Raw genomic sequence first — 22211 nt, forward strand, 5'->3', positions numbered from 1 at the left:
ATCCCTCACTTTGACCCACATTTCATGAGTAACCGACTCGACAACAGCTGCAAAATATTTTCGTGTACGATGTTCAATCTATAAATAAGTCGAGAAAACACATTGTATGGATACCCAGTGGTATAATAACGTTTTCTTAGTATTTATCTTAAATAAGATTTCATTATAACTAATGGCAATTCCTTCGCAGAACAGTGATTTAAAAAAAATAAAAACAGTGACTGACAAAATAAGATAAGTAAAACGTAAGAGTGATTTATTGCTAAAAGTCATTGAAACATAAGAATATTGCCAGCATTGTGTTCCATAGAATTTTTCTGCTGACTCGGAATCCGCTAGTTTATCACATGACTTTGTTCACTGGAATATATTCTAGCAGACGACACTTGGAATTCCGACTACAGCTAGGGATTATAAGGAAACTAGGCCAATAAAGATTTTGTGGTATTTGGTAATAACTGAAATCTGCCATTTTGTATATGTTGCAAATAAATAATAAATTTGACATGGCTTTGAAACGACAAGAAAAATTCTGCAGGTTGAAGTTGTAGAGATAACCCATGTTTTGGCCGTCCATCCATCCATCCACAAAACAGTCTAGAAGGAACAGATTTAGATGAAACTTGGTATGAGTCTTAGTAATCACTCAAAGACAAACCGTATTGAAAATCAGAAAAATTGAAAAACATTTAGTATGAGTTATTGCCCTTGTTCTTGAAAATGCGTTCAATTTTTAGCTCATAAACACTCCAAAGGGCACAATTTTTAATGGATTTTGATGAAATTTGGTATGAGTGTTTGTTATCAACCAAGGATGAATCCTATTGAAAAATCAGAAAAATCGAAAAGTATGGGTTATTGCCCTAAGATATTCAAGTCCCGTGAATCATATGAAATTTGCACATATACTATTGTATTTTGATAATACTTTGAAATATTTTACAAAAAGTATTTAATCGGATTTAGCATGTTTTTTTGGACTATTTGGTATGTAATTTTGGACTTAAATGTTTACATGTTACAACAGTACAAAAAAAAATCACTGTGCAGTTTGCAATGGATATCCAAATTTGATGTTTGGTTATGTTTTAGTTAAATCATAGTAATTTTGGACACTTAACATCAAGGCAAAATTGTATAAATAGAAACTCTGTGTGTCCATGCTGGTAGCCTAAAAACAGGATAAGGGACCCAAATTACTATAATTTAATATTTCTAATCATCAAAATCGAAAATATATTTGATAATTGCCCAATTATTGAATACACGTTCAATTTAAAGCTTGTAAACACTCGACAATGTGCACTCTTGACTGATTTTGCTGACACTTGGTGAAATAGATGAACTTTATTGAATATCAAAAAATCAAAAATATTTGAGGGTTTAATATTTCGTACTGGTGTATGTATCATTTGTAATTTCAGCACTTCCAGATTTACAAAAATCTACAAGCAGGGAAAATACTCCAAGAAAGTAAGATTTTTTTCCTAGTTATAAATATTTCAAAATTCAAATAATTGTGCATGACAACTATTTCAGAAAATCAAGCAACTATTTCTAATTATTGTGGACTGAATCCTTGTAAAGCTTCAAATAATAAAATACCAACTTTTTCATTGTTTCTGTGGCGTATAATCAGTCCCGTCATTAGGTTTGGTCTGTGGGGGCTGGGCCCCAGCAAGTGAGAATTAAGCCCCAGCAAAACCCTCTTCAGTTCAGCTGAGATTGATTTATAGATTTAGATTTTGATACGTTTTATCAGCTCAAAACTGTCTGAAATGTTTTTTCTGGGCATTTAATTGGTACAAAATCTGAGCCCCAACAACAATTCATTCCTGGCGACAGGGCTGAACATAATCTTTAATGACATTCAAATTAAGTATATGATGTAATTACTTGATGACACTTGACACTAAATGTCAACACTTGAAACTGTGTTCCTTACCTTATTTGAAAGTTTTAACTAAAAAAATCCTGCTGTTAATTTTTTAACGCCAAAAATATCTAAAAACTTTAAGTAACTCTTTACAGTTGCTGTATTTTAAGGTTGCTGTTGGAAAACTAATGTGATGATTTTAGAAAATAAGTGCCATATTGTAGAGGAATATATCAGTTAAAACTATCAAGCTTTATTTTCAACTAAATTTCAACTAAAATTGAAGCTGAATTATATCAGATGACCTCCACATCCAGTTGCGTTTTTTTCCTACACAAAAGAATAACAGAAACATTTACTATTTGTCATTTTATTGGTTTCATAGCCATCACACTAGTCTTTACTGTTTAGTTTGTCACCTCGGACCAAGGTGCATAAGTTGAGATGTTTAGTTCAATAAGAAAGTTTGGTGGATAAGTATCTAGATGATATACTTGAGATTTAAAATCCCATCAATAGAGGTTTATCAATATTTGGTAAAAGAAATGAAAATCAATTCTGATTACAATATGAATGTAAAACGGAAATTTTCTGAGCAACATGAAGTGATGTTACCAACAAACAGAAAGTGAACCTTAGCAAGCGTATTTATCGAACGATTTTGCTCAGGGATTTCTTCATTGTACTTGTAGTAACAAACGAAAAATTAAAGCAGTTGAAAAAAATTTTTTTGCCAAAATTAATCAATATATGCTATTTGGCGGACAGATTTAAAGCTTACATGTGTAAACTGCCAGCATTGTGGAATAAAAGTACCCATTCAAAATATTTCCACCACTTCCGTTTTCGAAGTTTCTACTTTTGATGGCATCGCTTTCAGTGAAATTCAAGTCATGTCAATAATAACATATACATTTAACCTTTTAAACTATGCTATGCCTTTTGTGTAGATCTTGACATATTATGACCTACATATCAACCATGGTGATAATAGGTGATGTTGACCTTTGGGGTCAAACAACAACTTTCGATTTTAAAGGGGTTTAAATATGGACAAATTTGCATTTTTGCAGTGCTGTATCTCAAATCCTGATGGATATAGCACCCTACCACTTTCAGATTATTAATATACTTAATAAATGTTTTCTTTAAATATCGCTTTTTAAACGCTCATATGGAAATGCTTGCTGAAGCCTACATTTACACTTTATACGATTTTTTCAATAATGGCTTTTTTTTTATACTCCTGATATCTTTTATGTCATTTTTGAAGTGATGAAATACTTGCATAAGTCATAATTTTTCTGTGACATAGAGTCAAAATTTTCAAGGTTATATGATTCTCGGGTGAAAGGAGTCAAAACTAATTGTTGCCATATGCCGTCAATCTTGAAATGGCCTGACTCCTTGATTGTTCTTCCTCCAAGGCCTCTATTTTAGAGAAAAGCTCTTCCCCAACTGGGCCATTGCTATCCAATTTCACAATCTCTCTTGATGTCGCCAATCCATTGTGAACACATAGTAACACACATAGCTTGCTGTTGCCATGTTGTGCTCCGTTCGATACCTCTCGTGAAAATAGTGTTTACGACTTTACTGAAGTCCAAAAATTGTGTGCTAAAATGGAGACTGTTTGGACAATATTCACGACTTCATAACTAAGATAATTGACAAAGTTATGTCAGCAGCATTGATATATTTATATTCCATTTCCAAGCTATTTATTAACATTTAGTGGTATTTATGTCATGACACGACAGTAAAAAAAAAATTGTCAAAAGACTTTAAATAAAAAATTAACTTGACCAAATGAAAGTTGTGGCCATTTTATACGGGGTCGAGGGGAAGGTCGGAGAAGTCGAGAAAATGGGTGTCGATATTATTTCTCCATTTTCACGACTCTTATAGTAGTAAATACGAGATATAAACCCACTATCGAACAGAAATTTACAACGTTGACCATGTGAACACAGTAATCACGAGAGGTATCGAACAAGGCATTGTCATAAATTTTCAACTTTCGGTTATCGCAGAACAGATCGCACATGAAACAATTTGCTGACGAGGTTTTCTTCACGTTTGAGATTGAGGAGGACGTTTATAAGCTGTCATAGCGCATATCATTTTGAAAGATACATCTGAAATTTTATTTCTGATAGTCACATTTCGGTAGGACCGAAATAAATTGTTCTGTTGCCAATTTCATTTTTATTTTGAAATCACCAAATTCGAGACTGGCGCTCCCATAAAGCAAATAATGAAAAATCTCTGGCCTCAGCAAGAAAAAAAACATGGAAACTTGTAAAATATTTTTGCATAATCATAATTGATAATTTGGTCTCTACCAATTCCAAGTTTCATAAATATCAAATAAAAAAACGTTTGGATTTTGACCAAAATTCATTATGCAAAAATTGAATCAGGATCTTTTGAAACTGCAGTCTGCTTGGAAGTCTGATGCCTGAAAATATATTTAAAAGGTGATTGCATGGTCTGAAATGTCTGACCAATTGCCAAAAATGTTTTAACTATTACAGTTTTTTTGGTACTCTGACAACAATTACAAAAAAAAACTATAGCTGTAAGCCTATCGTTGGACCACAGTTCTATCTTAGAATTACCTGATACCTCAATATGTATTAAAGTATTGTGAAATTAGAGACTTTCCTTCTGTTTTAGGCCATTTGAATTACCAGAATATATACACCTCATGTTTCTTTTAAAACTTTTCACTGGTCTAACATATTTTTCAGTTTTTCTATTAAAAATTAGGAAGTACTTTAATAGAATTGATTTTTACAGGCCCACATGAAATTAGGGGGTATAAATTGCTGTCACTCATTTCCGTCTTGACTGATTTTGATGAATCTTGGTATGATTCAATGCGTTCAATTTTAGCTGGTAAACACTCCAGACGAAACTTGGTGTGAGTGTTATCAACCACGAAAATTAGAAAAATATTAAGTATGAGTTATTGGCCTTGTTCTTGAAAACACATTCAATTCTTAGCTCGTAAACATTGTAGAAGACACAATTCTGGACGGATTTTGACAAAACTTTGTGAGTGTTTGTTATCATCCAAGGATGATCTTGTTTAGCACAGTGCTGGTCAAAAGGTCAACAAGGTCAAATTTAGGAGATACAAGCCTTAATAGTTTTGCTAATTGCTATTTTCGGATGGCTGTAAAAGCCAAAGTTTATGTCGGACATTAATAATCAAAGTATAAATGGACATCCTAGTTAATGACCTTTAATCTTGCAAAATTTTGTAAATTATAAAATCTATTCTTTTTTAAGTTATTAAAAATTTCAATTACATTAGGCCACATCTGAGGTCTGAAATATTTATATCAAATTCTGGAAGTTGAAATTTCAACGAATGACGTCAAAACCAAAGTGATACAAATGTTTTGTTCGCAATCAGAATGTCTTTCTACTTGTAACTTTTCAGATCGATTAAAATAAAATTGTAGAAGTTTAAAAAAAAAGCTAAAATTATAACAATAAAATTCAGCGAAAAAAGTCAAAATCTGAAATCTTTTAGTCATTAGTTTAAAGTAATTAACATAACAAAAATTACAGTCAAAATAGATTCAGAATTAGAGCAGTAATTCCCAATATGTCCTACATCATTTCCAGTCGGGTCATTTACAAAACAAAGCAGTGCAAAAAAAAAAGAATTGACATTTCGATAACCAACTGCTTCTGCAATAATTCGCAAGCACTATTTGTCAACAAAGGAATTCTCTGAGATCATGTGACGCTGTGTTTATTGCAGATGATGATAAAACAGAAAGGTGAAATCTGTTGGTTGATTTAACTGTTGTTCAACACAATGGTTAATTAATTAATTACTTTCTGGTCCAGAATGCAGATAATTGTTATTACTTAATATTTAAACAATGTAGAAACGAAATAATCGCAAGGATTTATTATCTGGTTAGTTTTCACTGAAATTTCATTTGAGTAGAAAATCTGTCTTGATGATTTAGTCATTTATTAAGTCGACAGTCATTGTCTTATTCCATAAGGGAATAATGTCTTTGAATGGCATTTAGCAATTGTGAGTACGATATATAGACACAGCTTTATGGAACAACAATCACTGGTTAAAGTTTTATGCAACGTTTCGACATGTTTCCCCCGTCGTCCTCAGGCACAAAGCTGTGTCTATATAAGGGAATAATGTTTATCTTTTTAGAAAATTTCAATTAGTTTGGTCCCTGGAAAATTTTTCTGTTTCTTCTTCTTACATTTGTATGGTTACTATGAGACACCATCCCTTAATAAGCAGTCAGCTTATGCAAGGGAGACAACTCTGATTGTCTATAGACTAAAGAGAGATAACTCTAGTTGGAGAAGAGAGGATTGTGAGAGAGACATCGTTCAGCTTTAGGGGAACAGATTGTTACATAGACTTTTTAGAAAGCTCAGGCCCATTTCACGAAGGTGCATAAGTATAAATATTTATGTAAGTATATATGTAGGTTGAATTGTGTTTCACTTAAAGACAAATTTTTATTTACATATATATGTCGCCTAAATCCTACGTCAACTACAAGAAGGCTTAAGTATGTTTTGAATGTATTTACAATTAATAAAATTAAAGGAGAAAGTTTTCAGAGATAGTACTCAGATCATAGACACATGTCTCAGCATTATGAATCCAAAAGAATTATTACTATATCCCTTTTAGGCTTTGAGATACCGCACTGTGTGAAGGTTCAAAATGGACCAGTTTTAGACCCCTGTAAAGTCCATACATGTGTAATCTACCGATGTTGTCGGGTTTCTACCGCTTTTGCATGTTGTCTACCACTCTACCGATTTTTGGTTTTTTTCCAAATCAAATTTTCACGGGACCTACCGTTTTCAATGCTCAAATTCACTACAATATATCAACAAAATATCTATCATTACTAGTATCTTGATTGTCGGTAACACGCCTTAATCTCTTCATGTAATAATATTATCATTGCCTAATTAATTAATCCCCCAATTAAGATGGTAATTTGATCTATTTTCACCCGATAATGTGTATTTTAAGCCCACGTGACACACTTTTTATAACAACATCCGGTAGATTCTACTTTCGCTTTTATAATATTTTTTACGGTAGCACTACTTTTACTAAAAAGCAAAACCTTTCGGGTCTTCATAGTATTTTATACTGTCAGTGTCAATCTGTGAGGTCTATATTAGGCCTATATAACATAGACGTCGTTTCAGAATTATCGGTAGATTATCATACGCGACTGGATGTCTAATTCTTATGTAAACTCAAACTTTGTTTCATAAAATAGTTTTGTAATTTTACTGTAGCCTGTAAACATTCATTTTATTGCCTGCATAACAGGCTTACTTATTAGCAGTCTTTCCATTCTGAAGAACGTCAAAATGGAAGCGGTTAATTCAGTTCAATACTTCGTGAGAGTGTTGCAGGAAAATTATTTAATGATCGGAATGGAGATATTTTAGATATCATGAATTACACCTTTGGAAAAAGTAACATTGCCAGTACATATTATTTACTAAATATTGCTTTCAGAACATACTGAATTTTTTATATGGTATTACATGTATGATATAGGCCTACCGATACCATTTGATTTAGAAGGCAGGGATAATGCTTGCTTTCTTGTTTTCAGACATCATTTCACCTTGACATCATTTTTGATTCAATCAATACTGAAGAGTGACAATATCAAATTTTTTTTGGGCCCCTAAATTTGAAATATCAGGCACTATTTCTAGAATTATCCCTCATTACAGATTGGTAATTTTAACTGTGTCATATGTAGACCTATGATCAATTTAATTAATTTACAAGGCTTAAAGCTTATTTTAAGAAAAAAAAGAATCAATTTGGAGTTTCGAATCAGGAATTTACGCGCTTTGGAAAAATCTCCCGACTTTTCACCCAATCTCCAGATTTTTCAAGGCAAATCTCCAGATTTTTCAAGGCAAATCTCCAGATTTTTTTTCCTGACCTGTACACATGTATGAAAGTCGGAAGGAGTGGTCAGACCTCAAAGGTCAAATGGTAACAATTTATAATGATCAATATGAACGTCATCAAGGTCAAGGTCATGAAATACACCTAATATAACTTTGAAAAGGTACATAGGCCCACTGGCAGCTGTCAGAAATGATAATTGAATCTTAAAAGTAGCCAAAATATGAATTTTCTCATTTCAAAGATCTTCATAATGTATTTGTAGTGTGAATTTATTCACATATATATATTTATTTATGCTGAGTTTTTCACAACATTTTCAAAATCAGTAACAATAACCCCAAATACATCAAATTAAATTATCAAATCACTCTGCTCTGATGTCTTAAATCTTTTAAGATATTTTATCAGTCAAGGACAACTGTTTTTCTAAATAATCCGATCATCACGAAAATCGATAGGGATCATCTTCATAATGACATTGACAAACAAAATCAAAATCAAAAGAATCTGTAAAGAATTGTAGCCTGTAGAGTGAGCACAAGTTGCACAATATAGCTAATAGAGTAAAACGTCAAGTCAGACACGATATTTCGGTGAAAAATTATCCGATCATCACAAAAATCGATAGGGATCATCTTCATAATGACATTGACACACAAAATCAAAATCAAAAGAATCTGTAAAGAATTGTAGCCTGTAGAGTGAGCACTTCAGGTATGAATTTTTTTAGATGAAAAAGTTTGTTTGTACAACACTAATATCATGCACATGTTAAATTAAACATAACTCTATTCCGACGGAAGTGATGCCACCAGAAGTATTAACTTCAACACTGGGAGTGATGCTAAAAGTTTTAATGTGCATTTTTATTTCACAGTCTACACTATATACTTTTCAATTTTGTCTAACAGCAATCGAAATAGCATATTTGTATTAATTTCGGCAAAAACAAGTATCGAACGAATAAGCAAAAATTTCAATTTTTTCAACTGCTATCTTTTTATCCGTCCACGGACGTTTATTGCCGTCGCCTCGGTTCGTCCGTTCACATTTCTTGTAGGCGCGATAGAGGCTACAGTTTTTATCCAATCTGAATGAAACTTAGTATGCTTGTATATATTGATGTGATCTTGGTCAAGTAGAAATTGGTAATTATCGGATGATCGGTTTCAGAGTTATTGCCCTTGACTTAGTAAAAACGCGTCAAATTTGGCTTGTAGATGCTACAGTTTTTTTTTTTTTTGATAGGATCTCACTCAAGTTCGAAATTCGAGTTTGAACTTGTCAATGAAATAGGTTTTTGAGTTATTGCCCTTGATTCAGGAAAAATGTGTCTTTGTGAACACAATAACAGTTTTGTGTGATTAAAATGACATTTGATCATTTATATGCATAAAATCTTTCGATTTTTTATATTGCCCTTCTTATAGGAAATATGCATCAAAATGAGTTTGTGAACACAATAGAGACTAGAGTTTTTATACGCCCACATTATAATGTGAACATATATTGTTGTCACCCATGTCTGTCCGTCGGTCCACAATTGGCTTGTGAAAGCGATAGAGACTACAGTTTTCATCTGATTCAAATGAAATTTGGTGTGTTCATTTATATTGATGATATCTTGGACAAGTTCGATATTCGCGATTTTTCGATGAACAGTTTTTGAGTTATTGCCCTTGACTTAGCCAAAACGCGTCAAAATTAGCTTGTGAACGTGATGGAGACCACAGTTCATCTGATTTGAATGAAATTTGCTGTGATCATTTATGTTCATGAGATCTTGGACAAGGTCGAATTTGACGATCTTTCGATGAACAGTTTTTGTTACAATAAGTACAATGAAGAAAACCGGAGAAAAAATCGGTTGTAAAACACGCCCATTAAAGCCAGTTTTCTGTTTGTCACTTCATGTTACTCAGAAAATGTTCGTTTTACATTCAGTATGTAGTTAGCCACAAGTGGTGATATCCGTTTTGATGTACCTGTTTGCGTTTCTGAGAAATAAACTCCCGGAGAGATCTATACGAATACAAGTAATAAAAAGAATAAAAAATTAACAAAAAAACAATCCAGCTCCTATCTCAGCTCTTAGGCTGTAAAAATATATTGCTCAGACAATAAATTTTTTTTATATGCCCACATGGAAGTGTGGACGTATATTGCCATCTGTCCGTCCACATTTCTTGTATGCAGGATAGAGGCTACAGTTTTTATCTGATCTTGATGAAACTTGGTATTCATGTATATATTGATGAGATCTCGGTCAAGTTTGAAATTGGTAATAATCGGATGAACGGTATCAGAGTTATTGCCCTTGACTTAGTAAAAACGCGTTAAATTTGGCTTGTATGCATGATAAAGGCTGCAATTTTTATCTGTTTTGATGAAACTTAGTATGCAAGTATATATTGTTGAAACTTAGGTCAAGTTCGAAATTGGAATTGATCGGATGAACGGTTTCAGAGTTATTGCCCTTGACTTAGTAAAAACCCATTAAATTTGGCTTGTATGCATGATAAAGACTGCAATTTTTATCTGAATTTGATGAAACTTGGTATGCATGTTTATATTGATAAGGTATCGGTCAAGTTTGAATTTGGTCATAATTGGATGAATGCTTTTGGAGTTATTGCCCTTGACTTACTAAAAACGCTTCAAATTTGCTTGTAGCTATGATACAGAGTGCAGTTTTTATCTGATCTCAATGAAACTTGGCATGCATGTATATATTGATGAGATCTCAAGTTCTAAAATGGTAAAAATTGGATGAATGGTTTTGGAGTTATGGCCCTTGAATTAATTCATTGCGTCTAATTTGGCTTGTAGGCCTGATAGAGAATACATTTTTTACTCGTTTTTGATGAAACTTAGCATGAGATCTCAGTACAGCTTGAAATTAGTAACAATTGGATGATTGGTTTCACATATTAAACCAATACAGACTTTATCATTTCTGACAGCTGGTAGTGGGTGTGTGTTACCTTGCTTGGCAAGCTATATTTTTACCATAATGAAAGAGTATTTTAATCTGTGTATAGCTTAAATGAGTGACAGATTTTCCACACATTATACAGGAAAAGATGGTCAGAGGAGAAGATAATAGAAAAACCAATTGAAGATGAAGCTCCAAATTATACGTTTAGCCTGCGACCACGTCTTATACAGGCTGGTTCTGAATTTAAACTCATTTGTTGTGTAAAAGCACATCCTGTTGCTAAGGTAAATCATTTGTTTCAATTTACATCCTGTAGCGCTTACCTAAATATCATTACTATGATAAAGACCAATAATGGAGTTTTATATTGGTTATATGACCTCATTTGAAAGTATGGAAATACAAAAAATATAAAAATCATATATGATGATTAACACGAAATGCAGGTTGCTGCAGACAAAGCTAAAGCCAAAAATTTAAAAAAAAAAAAAAAAATTCTAAAAGAAAGTAAGTCATTGATTTTAGTGGTGTGATACAATTTATTGTTTTTTGAAAAAAAATCATTCACTTGTACTATAAAAATTGTACAATGCAAAGAAAAATATCGAAAAGATGGTTTTTGCAGACAAAGCCAAAGCAATGATTTTTTTTTAATGGATTTCTTTGAAAAAAAATTCACCTATGCCTATGATGACATCAGAAGATTTACGACATCAAAATCTTATATACCACATAACAAGTGTGTTTGATGATAGGAAAAAGCATGACGAAAAAGAGGGGCTAATTATAAACAATTTTGAAACCTTATGGGTTCAGTTCATTCAAACCATAGTTTGCACTTCTTCTTGAGAAAATTCCAAATTCCTGTTTTTAGAAATTTAGATTTTTTTCCTTTCTTGTTGAGTTTTTTGGCATGTTTTATGTCATGTTTTTCCTGAAGTCATCATAAATACTTGTTATGTGGTTTTATGACATCATAAATCTTAAGAGGTCATTATATTGTCATTAATCTAACTTCCTTCCACCATTTGTAATTTGTTTCTTTCCCTGATGTGATGAAAATTGGTTATGAAAGGATGGTACTTTGATGGTCAAGTCTTATTATTTATTACATATTATTATGTGGCTGTATAATTCTGCCTCCATTGACCATCTGTGCCCCTGTCGGTGTGTCCGTTCGTCTTGTGACTTGTGAACATAATAGAGTCTACAGTTTTTATCTGATTCGAATAAAATTTGATACTAATAAAAATGTGTCCAAATTTGTTTTTGAACACAATAGAGACTACAGTTTTCATCCAATTTTAATGAAATTCAATGTTGTCATTTATAATGATGAGATCTTGCCCTTGATTCAGGAAAAAAGTGTCTTTGTGAACACAATAACAGTTTTATGTGATTAAAATGACACTTGATCATTTATATTAATAAGATCTTGGTCTAGTTCGATTTTTTTTTATTGCCCTTCTTATAGGAAATATGCATCAAAATTAGTTTGTGAACACAATAGAGACTAGAGTTGTTATACGCCCACATTATAATGTGGTGATTCCAAAAAGAAAAAACAGGCAGCGATAACCAATCACAGAAGACTTTTTGATGGGATCACCAATAGTAGTACAGCGATTCATTTGATGTATACTGAATTTGGTGTAATGAATAATAAAACTTGACATCAAATACCATCCTTTAATACCCAACGTTTCGTCAAAAAGAAGAAACAAACTACAAAAAAAACTTTTTTGACAAAACGTTGAGTATTAAAGGATGGTATTTGATGTCAAGTTTTATTATTTATTACACATTATAATGTGGACATATATTGTCGTCACCCATGTCCGTCGGTCCGTCTGTCCACAATTGGCTTGTGAACGCGATATAGACTACAGTTTTCATCTGATTCGAATGAAATTTGGTGTTCTATTATATTGATGAGATTTTGGACAAATTCGATATTCGTGATTTTTCGATAAACAGTTTTTGAGTTTTTGCCCTTGACCACGAAACGCGTCAAAATTGGCTTGTGAACGCGATAGAGACTACAGTTTTAATCTGATTTGAATGAAATTTGCTGTGATCATTTATATTCATGAGATCTTGGATTTGTTCGAATTTGACGATCTTTCGATGAACGTTTTTTGAGTTATTGCCCTTGACTTATAAAAAACGCGTCAAAATTTGGTGACTACAGTTTTTATCCAATTTCAATGAAATTTGATGTGAATATTTATAATGATGAGATCTTGGACAAGTTCGAATTTAGCTATCTTTCGATGAACGGTTTTTGAGTTATTGCCGTTGATTTATGAAAAACGCATCAAAATTTGTTTGTGAACACAATAGAGACTACAGTTTTGATCCAATTTCAATGAAATTTGGTGTGAATATTTATAATGATGAGATCTTGGACAAGTTCGAATTTGGCTATCTTTTGATGAATGGTTTTTGAGTTATTGCCGTTGATTTATGAAAAACGCATCAAAATTTGTTTGTGAACACAATAGAGACTACAGTTTTCATCCGATTTAAATGAAATTTGGTATGATCATTTATAATGATGAGATCTTAGTCAAGATTAAATTTGACAATTTTTCGATCAACGGAATTTGAGTTATTGCCCATGACTTAGTAAAAATGTATCAAAATTTCTTAGCGTTAGAGGTGACAGTTTATGTCAGAATTTTATTAAATAATGTGTGTTTGTTTAAATCAACAATATCTTGCACAAATTAAATTTTTGGTATGATTTGACACAGATAGGTGACCGCCCTTGATATACTGAAAATGTATCAGGAAAGTGGGCTTATCTTGCTTGGCAACCACTTGTTATCTGATACACTTAAATTATCTTAAATGTGCTTTGTGAAATTTTGTATGTTGGTTTAAATCAAAAATATCTTTGACAAAATAGATTTTTGGCACGATTTGATACAGATTGACGTTGATGACCACCCCTGATATACTGAAAATGTATCAGGGAAGTGGACTTATCTTGCTAGGCAACCACTTCATCACATTAGTAATGAAGCCTTTCTTGTTATTCCTTTGAAATATCATTTTCTATTAAAATTCTGTTAATATAAGTAGATGCTCTTTATTTATTTCATGAGTGTCGATAATTGCAATATTGTGACTATCAGTCAATCAATTATACACTTTATTGTCATTTTTAATCCATATCTAATGAAAATTTGTTCTTATTGGCTTTATTTTGGAAAATTTGTGTGATGATTCTTAAAAATTTCAGCTTTTTTACTTAAGTGGTTCTATGCTCATATTTCATACTGCGGTTAATGTCAGATTGGATTTTCAACTTTTTGTCTGTGATTTTCAACCTGTTCAACCTCAAATCGTATCAGCATGAAAACCATATCCTCAGATATGGAAAGTGGGATTTGATACTACACAAGCATTATTCCTAAGGATTTTTTTTAGATATAACTGATTTTCAGCATTTGACCTTCTTAAAGTGAAGACTTATGTTCTCTATAATCCTGAACTTTGTGTGATGGCTTTAAAGTGCAAAGTGATTGGTTTCATTACAGTTCCAATATTTGAATATGGTATACAACTATCATTTTAGATTATAATAAGCACAAATTATCTTGCATGCTTGCTAGATTACTGGTGCTATTGAATGGGACATCTTCATCAGAAGGATCTTTGTGAACTTGAAGTGAATCCAGGGATCAATTGATATTAAAAATTTTGAATAGCTATTTATCACAGACAATTTTAGTTTGGGCTAATCAAGTAAAATTTTAATATACAATTCTTGAAAATTTGGTAGAAATTCAAAATGTTTCAGTAGAAAACCTTAATAAAAGAAAGATCTTGCCAATGATCCTAGTTCCTTAAGATTGGAGATTTGCTGTGTATTATTAGATTTGACCAAAAAAAAAAATTTATTGGATTTGCAGATTTTAATTTATATTATATTTTGCAAATATTCGGTTGCAAAATGGATCATTTTGAATTTTGTGATGTGATACCACTTAACCTGTCAAACAGCATACCGATATTCCAACCACTGAAACCTATTTTCACTACTCCATCACATACAACGTCATTTATTTAGAAACTCAACTGGTGCCATAAATGTGAGTTATGTCAGTGTCCTACAAAGAATCTTTGTTCACTGACTGAAAATAGATTTTGATCAACCATCACTTCCATCAAGACTATGGCTTAAAACCTCATTCTGTACTATAAATAGCAGAGTTAATTAAGTCTTACATCTTCTTTATTTTGATTGTATTCAAGATCTTCGACATAAAACTAGACCTGATTTTGATGAAATCTGGTATTCTAGTGTATTTAAATCTGTATTGAATCCTGTTATCACAAGGTTTTGATAAAAAATTTTTTAAGTAATTGCTGCTGCTTTGATTCGATCTCAATGAAACTTAGTTTGGTGCTCGTTATGTTCATTGAACAGATCTTGAATGAGTTCTCTCTTTCACCATTTGTTTTTGGCCTTAACTAATATATTAACTTTTAATTGTGTACACAATAGAGAGATTTCAATTTTTCTGATGAATATACTTTGGGTTATTACCAAATTGTCTATACTCCTGCATATTGGTAAGTTTAAATTGATTAGAAACGCTTGTTGAAAAGTTTCAACTGCAATGAAATTGGCTGCTGCATAGGCATATAGCCTTTCAACGAATACTAATTTAAAATTTTCTTATATTTACTTGTATTTGTATTGTATTGTATTACCAATTAAGTACCAAAATTGTTCAAGTAATTTATTAACAAGATTTTTTAAGTTTTCCTGAAACCCTATGTTTGCATTGTTAGGTTACATGGTATAAAGATGGCCGTGACATTTCAAATAATGATTATTACAACATTGAATATTCTTCTGGAATTTGCTCATTAGAAGTGATTATGGCTAGAGTGGAGGATACAGGAAAGTATACATGCATTGCTGTAAATAATTTAGGAGAAGAAGAATCCACATGTCATGTAGATGTCGAAGGTAATTTTGTTTTTTTGTTGTATAAAGTATTCAATTCAAAACATCACTCCTATCCACTTTATTTTGGAAGTTTTCTTGAAGCTTCACAAGACCTGTTGGTTTTTGGTATGAATTAAATGTGTATCAAAGAAAAAGATTAAAAAAATTAATTCGCAGCAAATTATCTGGGGCCTTATTCTTGAAAACTTAAATCTCTTAAAATCTGTTTTAAGTTAAAATTTTGGTTTAAGATTCTCGTAAGAGTCGTATTCTCTAAACCTATTTTCAACGTGATTTTAACTTAAAACGATTGTAACTTATAACACCATTTACTAAAATCGAAACAAAATGGTGGCCAAAACAAGTGATGATTATTTTAAAAATATAACTTAAGATCACAAATTAAAATGATTTGGATGTAGTTTTGCGAAAGAGAAATTGGCCTTAATTGTGCCCATTATTAATCGTAAAGACGGAGTGAAGAAAATGACTTGTGGAATGGTAAATGGGGAGCTGTGGGCCTTGACAAGGCCTAGCTAGATATCTTCACAAACTATTTTTTTCCATGTGAATACATTTTTTATACGCCCACATGAAATGGGGGGCATATATTGCCGTCACCCATGTCCGTCGGTTCGTCTTTCGGTCCGTCCGTCCACAATTGCTCGTAAACACAATTCTTGACGGATTTTGACAACTTGGTATGAGTGTTTGTAATCACACAAGGATGAATCCTATTGAAAATCAGAAGAATCTAAAAATATTTAGTATAAGTTATTGCCCTTGTTTTTGAAAATGCGTTCAATTTTTAGCTCGTAAACACTCTAGAAGGAACAATTTTTGATGGATTTTGACGAAACTTGGCATGAGTGTTCATAATCACCCATGGATGAACCCTATTGAAAATCAGAATAATCGAAAAATATTTAGTATGAGTTATTGCCCTTGTTCTCGAAAACGCGTTCAATTTTTAGCTCTTAAACATTCTAGAAGGCACAATTCTTGGCGGATTTTGAAGAAACTTGGTGTGAGTGTTCGTAATCACCCAAGGATGAACCCTATTTAAAATCAGAAGAATTGAAAAATATTTAGTATGAGTTATTGCCCTTGTTCTTGAAAATACGTTCAATTTTTAGCTTGTAAACACTCTAGAAGGGACATTTCTTGACGGATTTTGACTAAACTTGGCATGAGTGTTTGTTATCACCCAAGGACAAACCCTATCAAAAATCAGAAAAATCAAAAAATAATTAGTATGAGTTATTGCCCTTGCTATTGGAAACGCGTTCAATTTTTAGCTTGTAATCACTTTAGAAGGCACAATTGTTGACAGATTTTGATGAAACTTGGTGTGAATGTTTGTAATCAACCAAGGATGAACCCTATTGAAAATCAGAAGAATTGAAAAATATTTAGTATGAGTGATTGCCCTTGTTCTGGAAAACGCTATTAAATTTAGCTCTTAAACACTAAAAGGCATGATTCTTACTGGATTTTGACAAAACTTAGTTTCATTATTCAGTCCCGTGCTGAAGATTGAATATTTGCCTTCTAGAGTTTTCACGAGCTAAAAATTGATCAATATTATTCAGTATCGCCCTAAAGAGTTCAAAAGAAGTGTATGACTGAAGGTTGAATATTTCATACTGGTAATTGTTACTGTACTGCTAAATATTTTTATTCAAAATCAAAGCTGCCAGTGGGCGTATATTAGCTTGCCTGGCGAGCTATCTTAAGATACTCTGTGATATATAAAATAGACATATATAGAAAAATTGAGTAAAATTGAAATAGGTTGAATTATTTTGAAAGGATTATGCGATTTTTGTACATTTCTAGTACTTCTGAAGACCAAAATCAACCCCCCAAAATGGCGCATCTGTCCCTTTAATTATACTAGAAAAGGTATACCTTTGTGAAATGAGCTCTTGTGCAGGAGTTAATTAGTATCAGTTTCTTCAAAATATACCTTAATATCAAGTTTATTCCTTTCTGCTATTGAATCTCCATTTTAAACTGTGGTACCTAAAAACTATATGCTCTTGGTACTAACGTTGGCAGTAAGTTTAATGGATGGATGGTTATTAATTCATTCATGATTAGTAATTTCAAAGAATTCCCAAAACTGCTCAATCGAAAAAATCCAAACCATGAATATATCATCCAGAAAATGACCATAAAACAATGGGTCAACTCTGCAGTATTATCAATATTAGTATACATAAACGACACGTTGATGGAAATCAAGTTTGCATTCAGAGGTACTATTAAGTTTTTTTCTTTTATTGACAAAATCAGTCGTGTCCTTAAGGTAGGCTTGATGTTGGGATGCTAGTGGTAGTAAGAATGGTCAGTGTATTATGATACTGAATATGACTCAATATATATATTGTTCTAATGCTAATAAGTGGACCCGATAAGTAGAAGTAGCTGAATAATTTGACATCTACTTAGCTGAATGTCTTTCGCCTGATGCTCTGATATCGTGCAAGACACGGTGAAACAAATTTACAGATTAGATTAGGTACAAATAGGTAAAAATTAGGTTATAATTCCTGTAATTTTGAAGTAAGAACTTTAATTTTCACTTAAGTGATAATTATTTTCACCTAGATGAAAATTAGGTGATAATTCCTGTAATTTTTGATTAAAAACTTTGATTTTCACCTTGGTGAAAATGATTTCCACCTAGGTGATAATACAAGAAAAGTTTTTAATTCAAAATTCTTGAATTATCACCTTAGTGAAAATTGGATTCACCTACTTGAAAATTAAAGTGTTTAATTCAAAATTACCAATTGGTGGATTTTGATGAAACTTGGTGTGAGTGTTTGTAATCTTGAAAACGTGTTCAATTTTAGCTTGTAAACACTCTAGAAGGCACAATTCTTGACAGATTCTGGCAAAACTTGGCGTGAGTGTTATTAATCACCTAAGGAAGAACCCTATTGAAAATCGTAGAAAAATCGAAAAATAATTGGTATGAGTTATTGTCCTTGTACTTGAAAATGGGTTCAATTTGTAGCATGTAAACACTCTAGAAGGCACAATTCTTGACAGATTCTGGCAAAACTTGGCGTGAGGGTTATTAATCACCTCAGGAAGAACCCTATTGAAAATCGTAGAAAAATCGAAAAATAATTGGTATGAGTTATTGTCCTTGTACTTGAAAATGGGTTCAATTTGTAGCATGTAAACACTCTAGAAGGCACAATTCTTGATGGATTTTGACGAAACTTGGTGTGAGTGTATGTAATCACCCAAAGATGAACCCAAACGAAAATCAGAGAAATCGAAAATCTAGAAGACCCAATTCTTGACAGATTTTGATGAAACTTGATAATATTATTTAGTGTCGCCTCAAAAAGTTCAAAAGAAGTGTAAGACTGAAGGTTGAATATTTCATACGAGTAATTGTCTTCTGCCAAATATTTTAATTTAAAATCAAAGCTGCCAGTGGGTGTATATTAGCTTGTCTGGCATCTATCTTGGTTTTTATATTTCAGTTATTATAGACACTTGTTATAATTTTCTCTTTTTTTAACAAATTTAGATAGAGCCTTTAAAAAGAAAGATGATGATTTTTCCACTTCATCCCACTCTACATATTCCCGTTCAGTTCGACGAACAAAATCTGGAACCAATTTTCAAGAATATTCCTTTGAAGAAAGTTCGTCTTCAACCTCTCGCACAACTACACGAAATTCCAAACTCAACAGAAAAGATGACACATCCTCTAGATCAGAAAAAAAAAGTAAGTTTTTAAATTAATTTTCATTTATGTACTTCCATGGGACTCTAAAAGTTTTAAGTTATATCTTCAAACTGACAACTGCAGTCAGTTTTTATTCTCCTTTATTTATATCAGTGCTCCTTAACCTTGATCATCTATATCACCATTGAGAAAAAATTTCTGTATCATTCACCACAGCAATATAAAACTTCAAATTACTATAAAACTAATGATAGCTTTCCTGAAAAGGTAACATACTCCCGCCCACTGGCAGCTGTCAGTCATAAGGGATTAGAAAATGAATGGAGTTTTACGTCCTACTCTTCTGTATAAGAGATTAGAAGATGAATATTATCATATTTAGGAATAGGGCTGCAACGATACACAAAGCCACGATACAATACAGACTTGTGATAAAAGCTTACGATTCGATAGTATTACGATACATCGACATAAAAGTTAATTTAGAGATTTTGTTTAATTAAATAATGTCAAACTTAATAAAACACACAATGAAACATATAACGAATATAACAATAACATGAAATAAATATTATGAACACTGTTTTAGTGTAAGTTCTTTTTAAAAAAGGATTGTTAAACCCTCAATAACTTGAACTTATTCTTAAATAGGATAATGTTCAACATTCTTCTTTAGAAACACTAACATGTCTACATTCTCTGATCCAATACAATTTCTTTGAGCTGAAACAATATCTCCTGCAGTTGAGAACACCCTCTCACTTGGCACTGACAATATTACTAAGATTTTTAAATTGAAAATAATTCAAAACATTAGCATTTAAAGAAATATTATCACCGGACCGATACAATCTTATTTCTTCAACAACTGGGTTTGTACAAGCTTTGTTTTTGTCGGAAATAGCAGTGTTGTCCTCAGTAAAGAAGTCTTCAAGAAGTTCTTCAATAGCAGATCTTGATTTCTTTGTGATTGGCTCATCATTATTTTCTTCGTTAACTAATTCAATTACATCATCATTGTCCTGAAAAAAATAATCAAATTGTGTTTTTAGTGATCTGTGATCTGGAAGAATTTGGGGGAAGAGGCATCAGGAATGACTGCATACGTAGTTGACCAACCAATGGTGCTTGTTGGGTGTCTTCACTTTTACCAGTCATCTGGCCTACAAATTCCATTTCTACTTCTACATTCCCATTATTGATATTAGGCCCTCTACTTAGTACTGGTGCTTGATGTGATCTTCCTTGATGGTGAGGTTGAGGTGCTGTCGTTGAAGAAGAGTCATCATATTTGTGGTGTTTCCTGTGTAACGTTTCTTCGCATAGCAAAGTCTGCAGACTGTATTATTTTGGTCTATTTTGCGAACTTCGTCCTTATAGAAGACCGGAAAAACCGAATACTTCCCAAGCTTTTGATTTAAACCTTGATGGGGCTTTCGATATTTCTAGGTCTCGAACGTCACCCTTATCGGACATCAGGCGTATGCCAATTTTTCTCCTGGTAAAATAAAATTACAATGTGCAAATTTTCCTTCGTAATGAAATGTGAGCAGAAAAAAACTACTCTCATGATGTTTACGCGTGATTAGGAATGTCTGGATATGGCAAACCAATATTGCTGAAAATGCCTGAAAATATTTATCTGACACAATTTCATAGTATAGAAAATTATTTATTATGATGAAATTAATATGAATATGATTTTTACCGACTGGATGTACAGGTATCTATCAACAAGTGGAATTTGGTTCCCCCATAAAACAACGGGTTTTCAGTGAGAATACTTTTTTTTTACGAGTTAAAGGAAGTTGCAAGCGTGGCACTGATTGGTTTATTATCGTCTTTTTGCCCAATGAATGAACACTTCAGAAATCAATGAAGTGGGTATAGTTCGTGCCATTCAATCTAGCATTGATGATAAAATAAAATGGTAACGAACATTTTGAAAAGGTATCTCGTGACTTATGACATGATAATTTCATGCTTGAGACTTAAAATTTGATTATGGAATAACACAGTAGCATTAACAAACCAGAAAAACCACAAGTTGATGTCCTTAAATTATTCCAAATGTAGGATCGTAACGAACATTTCAGATCAATAAGTTTTTGATATTTTCAATTTTTAATCTTTCATCGGCAGGATTCGTAGTGGGTTCCGATATTTTGCAGAGAATGGAATTAAAATTCACCCATATGATATCTGACTTAGCTGGATACTGAAACATATTTTTCTTATTTTTCTTGTTTTCCATAAAGGAAATCTCGGCATCCCGGTCTAATATCTTCCCTATATACCATTTGTCTCCGTAATCGGCGGCACTGAAATCCCCAATTTGATATTGAACTGGAGCACTGGCTGTTAACATCGCTCCACTTTAAAGTTGAGGTGCATGAGGGACAACTGATTGCCGATTGGTCCACGATCCACAAAAAGAGCCAGATAAGCATACGTCACAGTAGCAGCTGACATCTTTTACTAACAGGGTTCCTTGTAAACTTCCTACAGAATGAATTTTCATGGTGCCTTTTACAACATTAAATGATTTCTTTGCTATAGCTGAAGCCATGGATTGGCATTCAGTTGCAGGGACAAATATAAATTTAACCTTTGACATACATGATTTTTCCGCCCACTTCATGAAATCACGAGCATTCTGTATAACAACCTTTCCACATCTAACTGCCTCGTCTGCCATTCTTTTTGTTGTGCCACCTAATCCATCACAAGGCCCTTTTCCGTGACCTGCCTCAAAAT

At 32.5% G+C, this 22211-nt stretch overlaps 2 protein-coding genes across 2 annotated transcripts in view; one reads left to right on the forward strand and one right to left on the reverse strand.

The window, feature by feature from the left end:
* Positions 1–15876, forward strand: part of LOTGIDRAFT_121777 (hypothetical protein) — a gene marked incomplete at both ends in the record, with an annotated part of 75296 nt that extends 59420 nt beyond the window's left edge. Inside the window, 3 exons of the mRNA XM_009059220.1 lie at positions 6150–6246; positions 10957–11057; positions 15580–15876. Of these exons, the coding sequence (XP_009057468.1) occupies positions 6150–6246; positions 10957–11057; positions 15580–15876 (495 nt within the window). The remainder of the gene's footprint in view (positions 1–6149; positions 6247–10956; positions 11058–15579) is intronic.
* Positions 15877–20212: 4336 nt separating this feature from the next.
* Positions 20213–20612, reverse strand: LOTGIDRAFT_163158 (hypothetical protein; the record flags this gene model as incomplete). The annotated part of the gene is made up of 2 exons (XM_009059221.1): positions 20213–20476; positions 20574–20612. The coding sequence occupies 2 exons, from the start codon at positions 20610–20612 to the stop codon at positions 20213–20215; spliced, it is 303 nt and encodes a 100-aa protein (XP_009057469.1).
* Positions 20613–22211: the final 1599 nt, after the last annotated feature.

Source organism: Lottia gigantea (assembly GCF_000327385.1).
Source record: "Lottia gigantea unplaced genomic scaffold LOTGIsca_38, whole genome shotgun sequence".
NCBI classification, from domain to species: domain Eukaryota; kingdom Metazoa; phylum Mollusca; class Gastropoda; family Lottiidae; genus Lottia; species Lottia gigantea.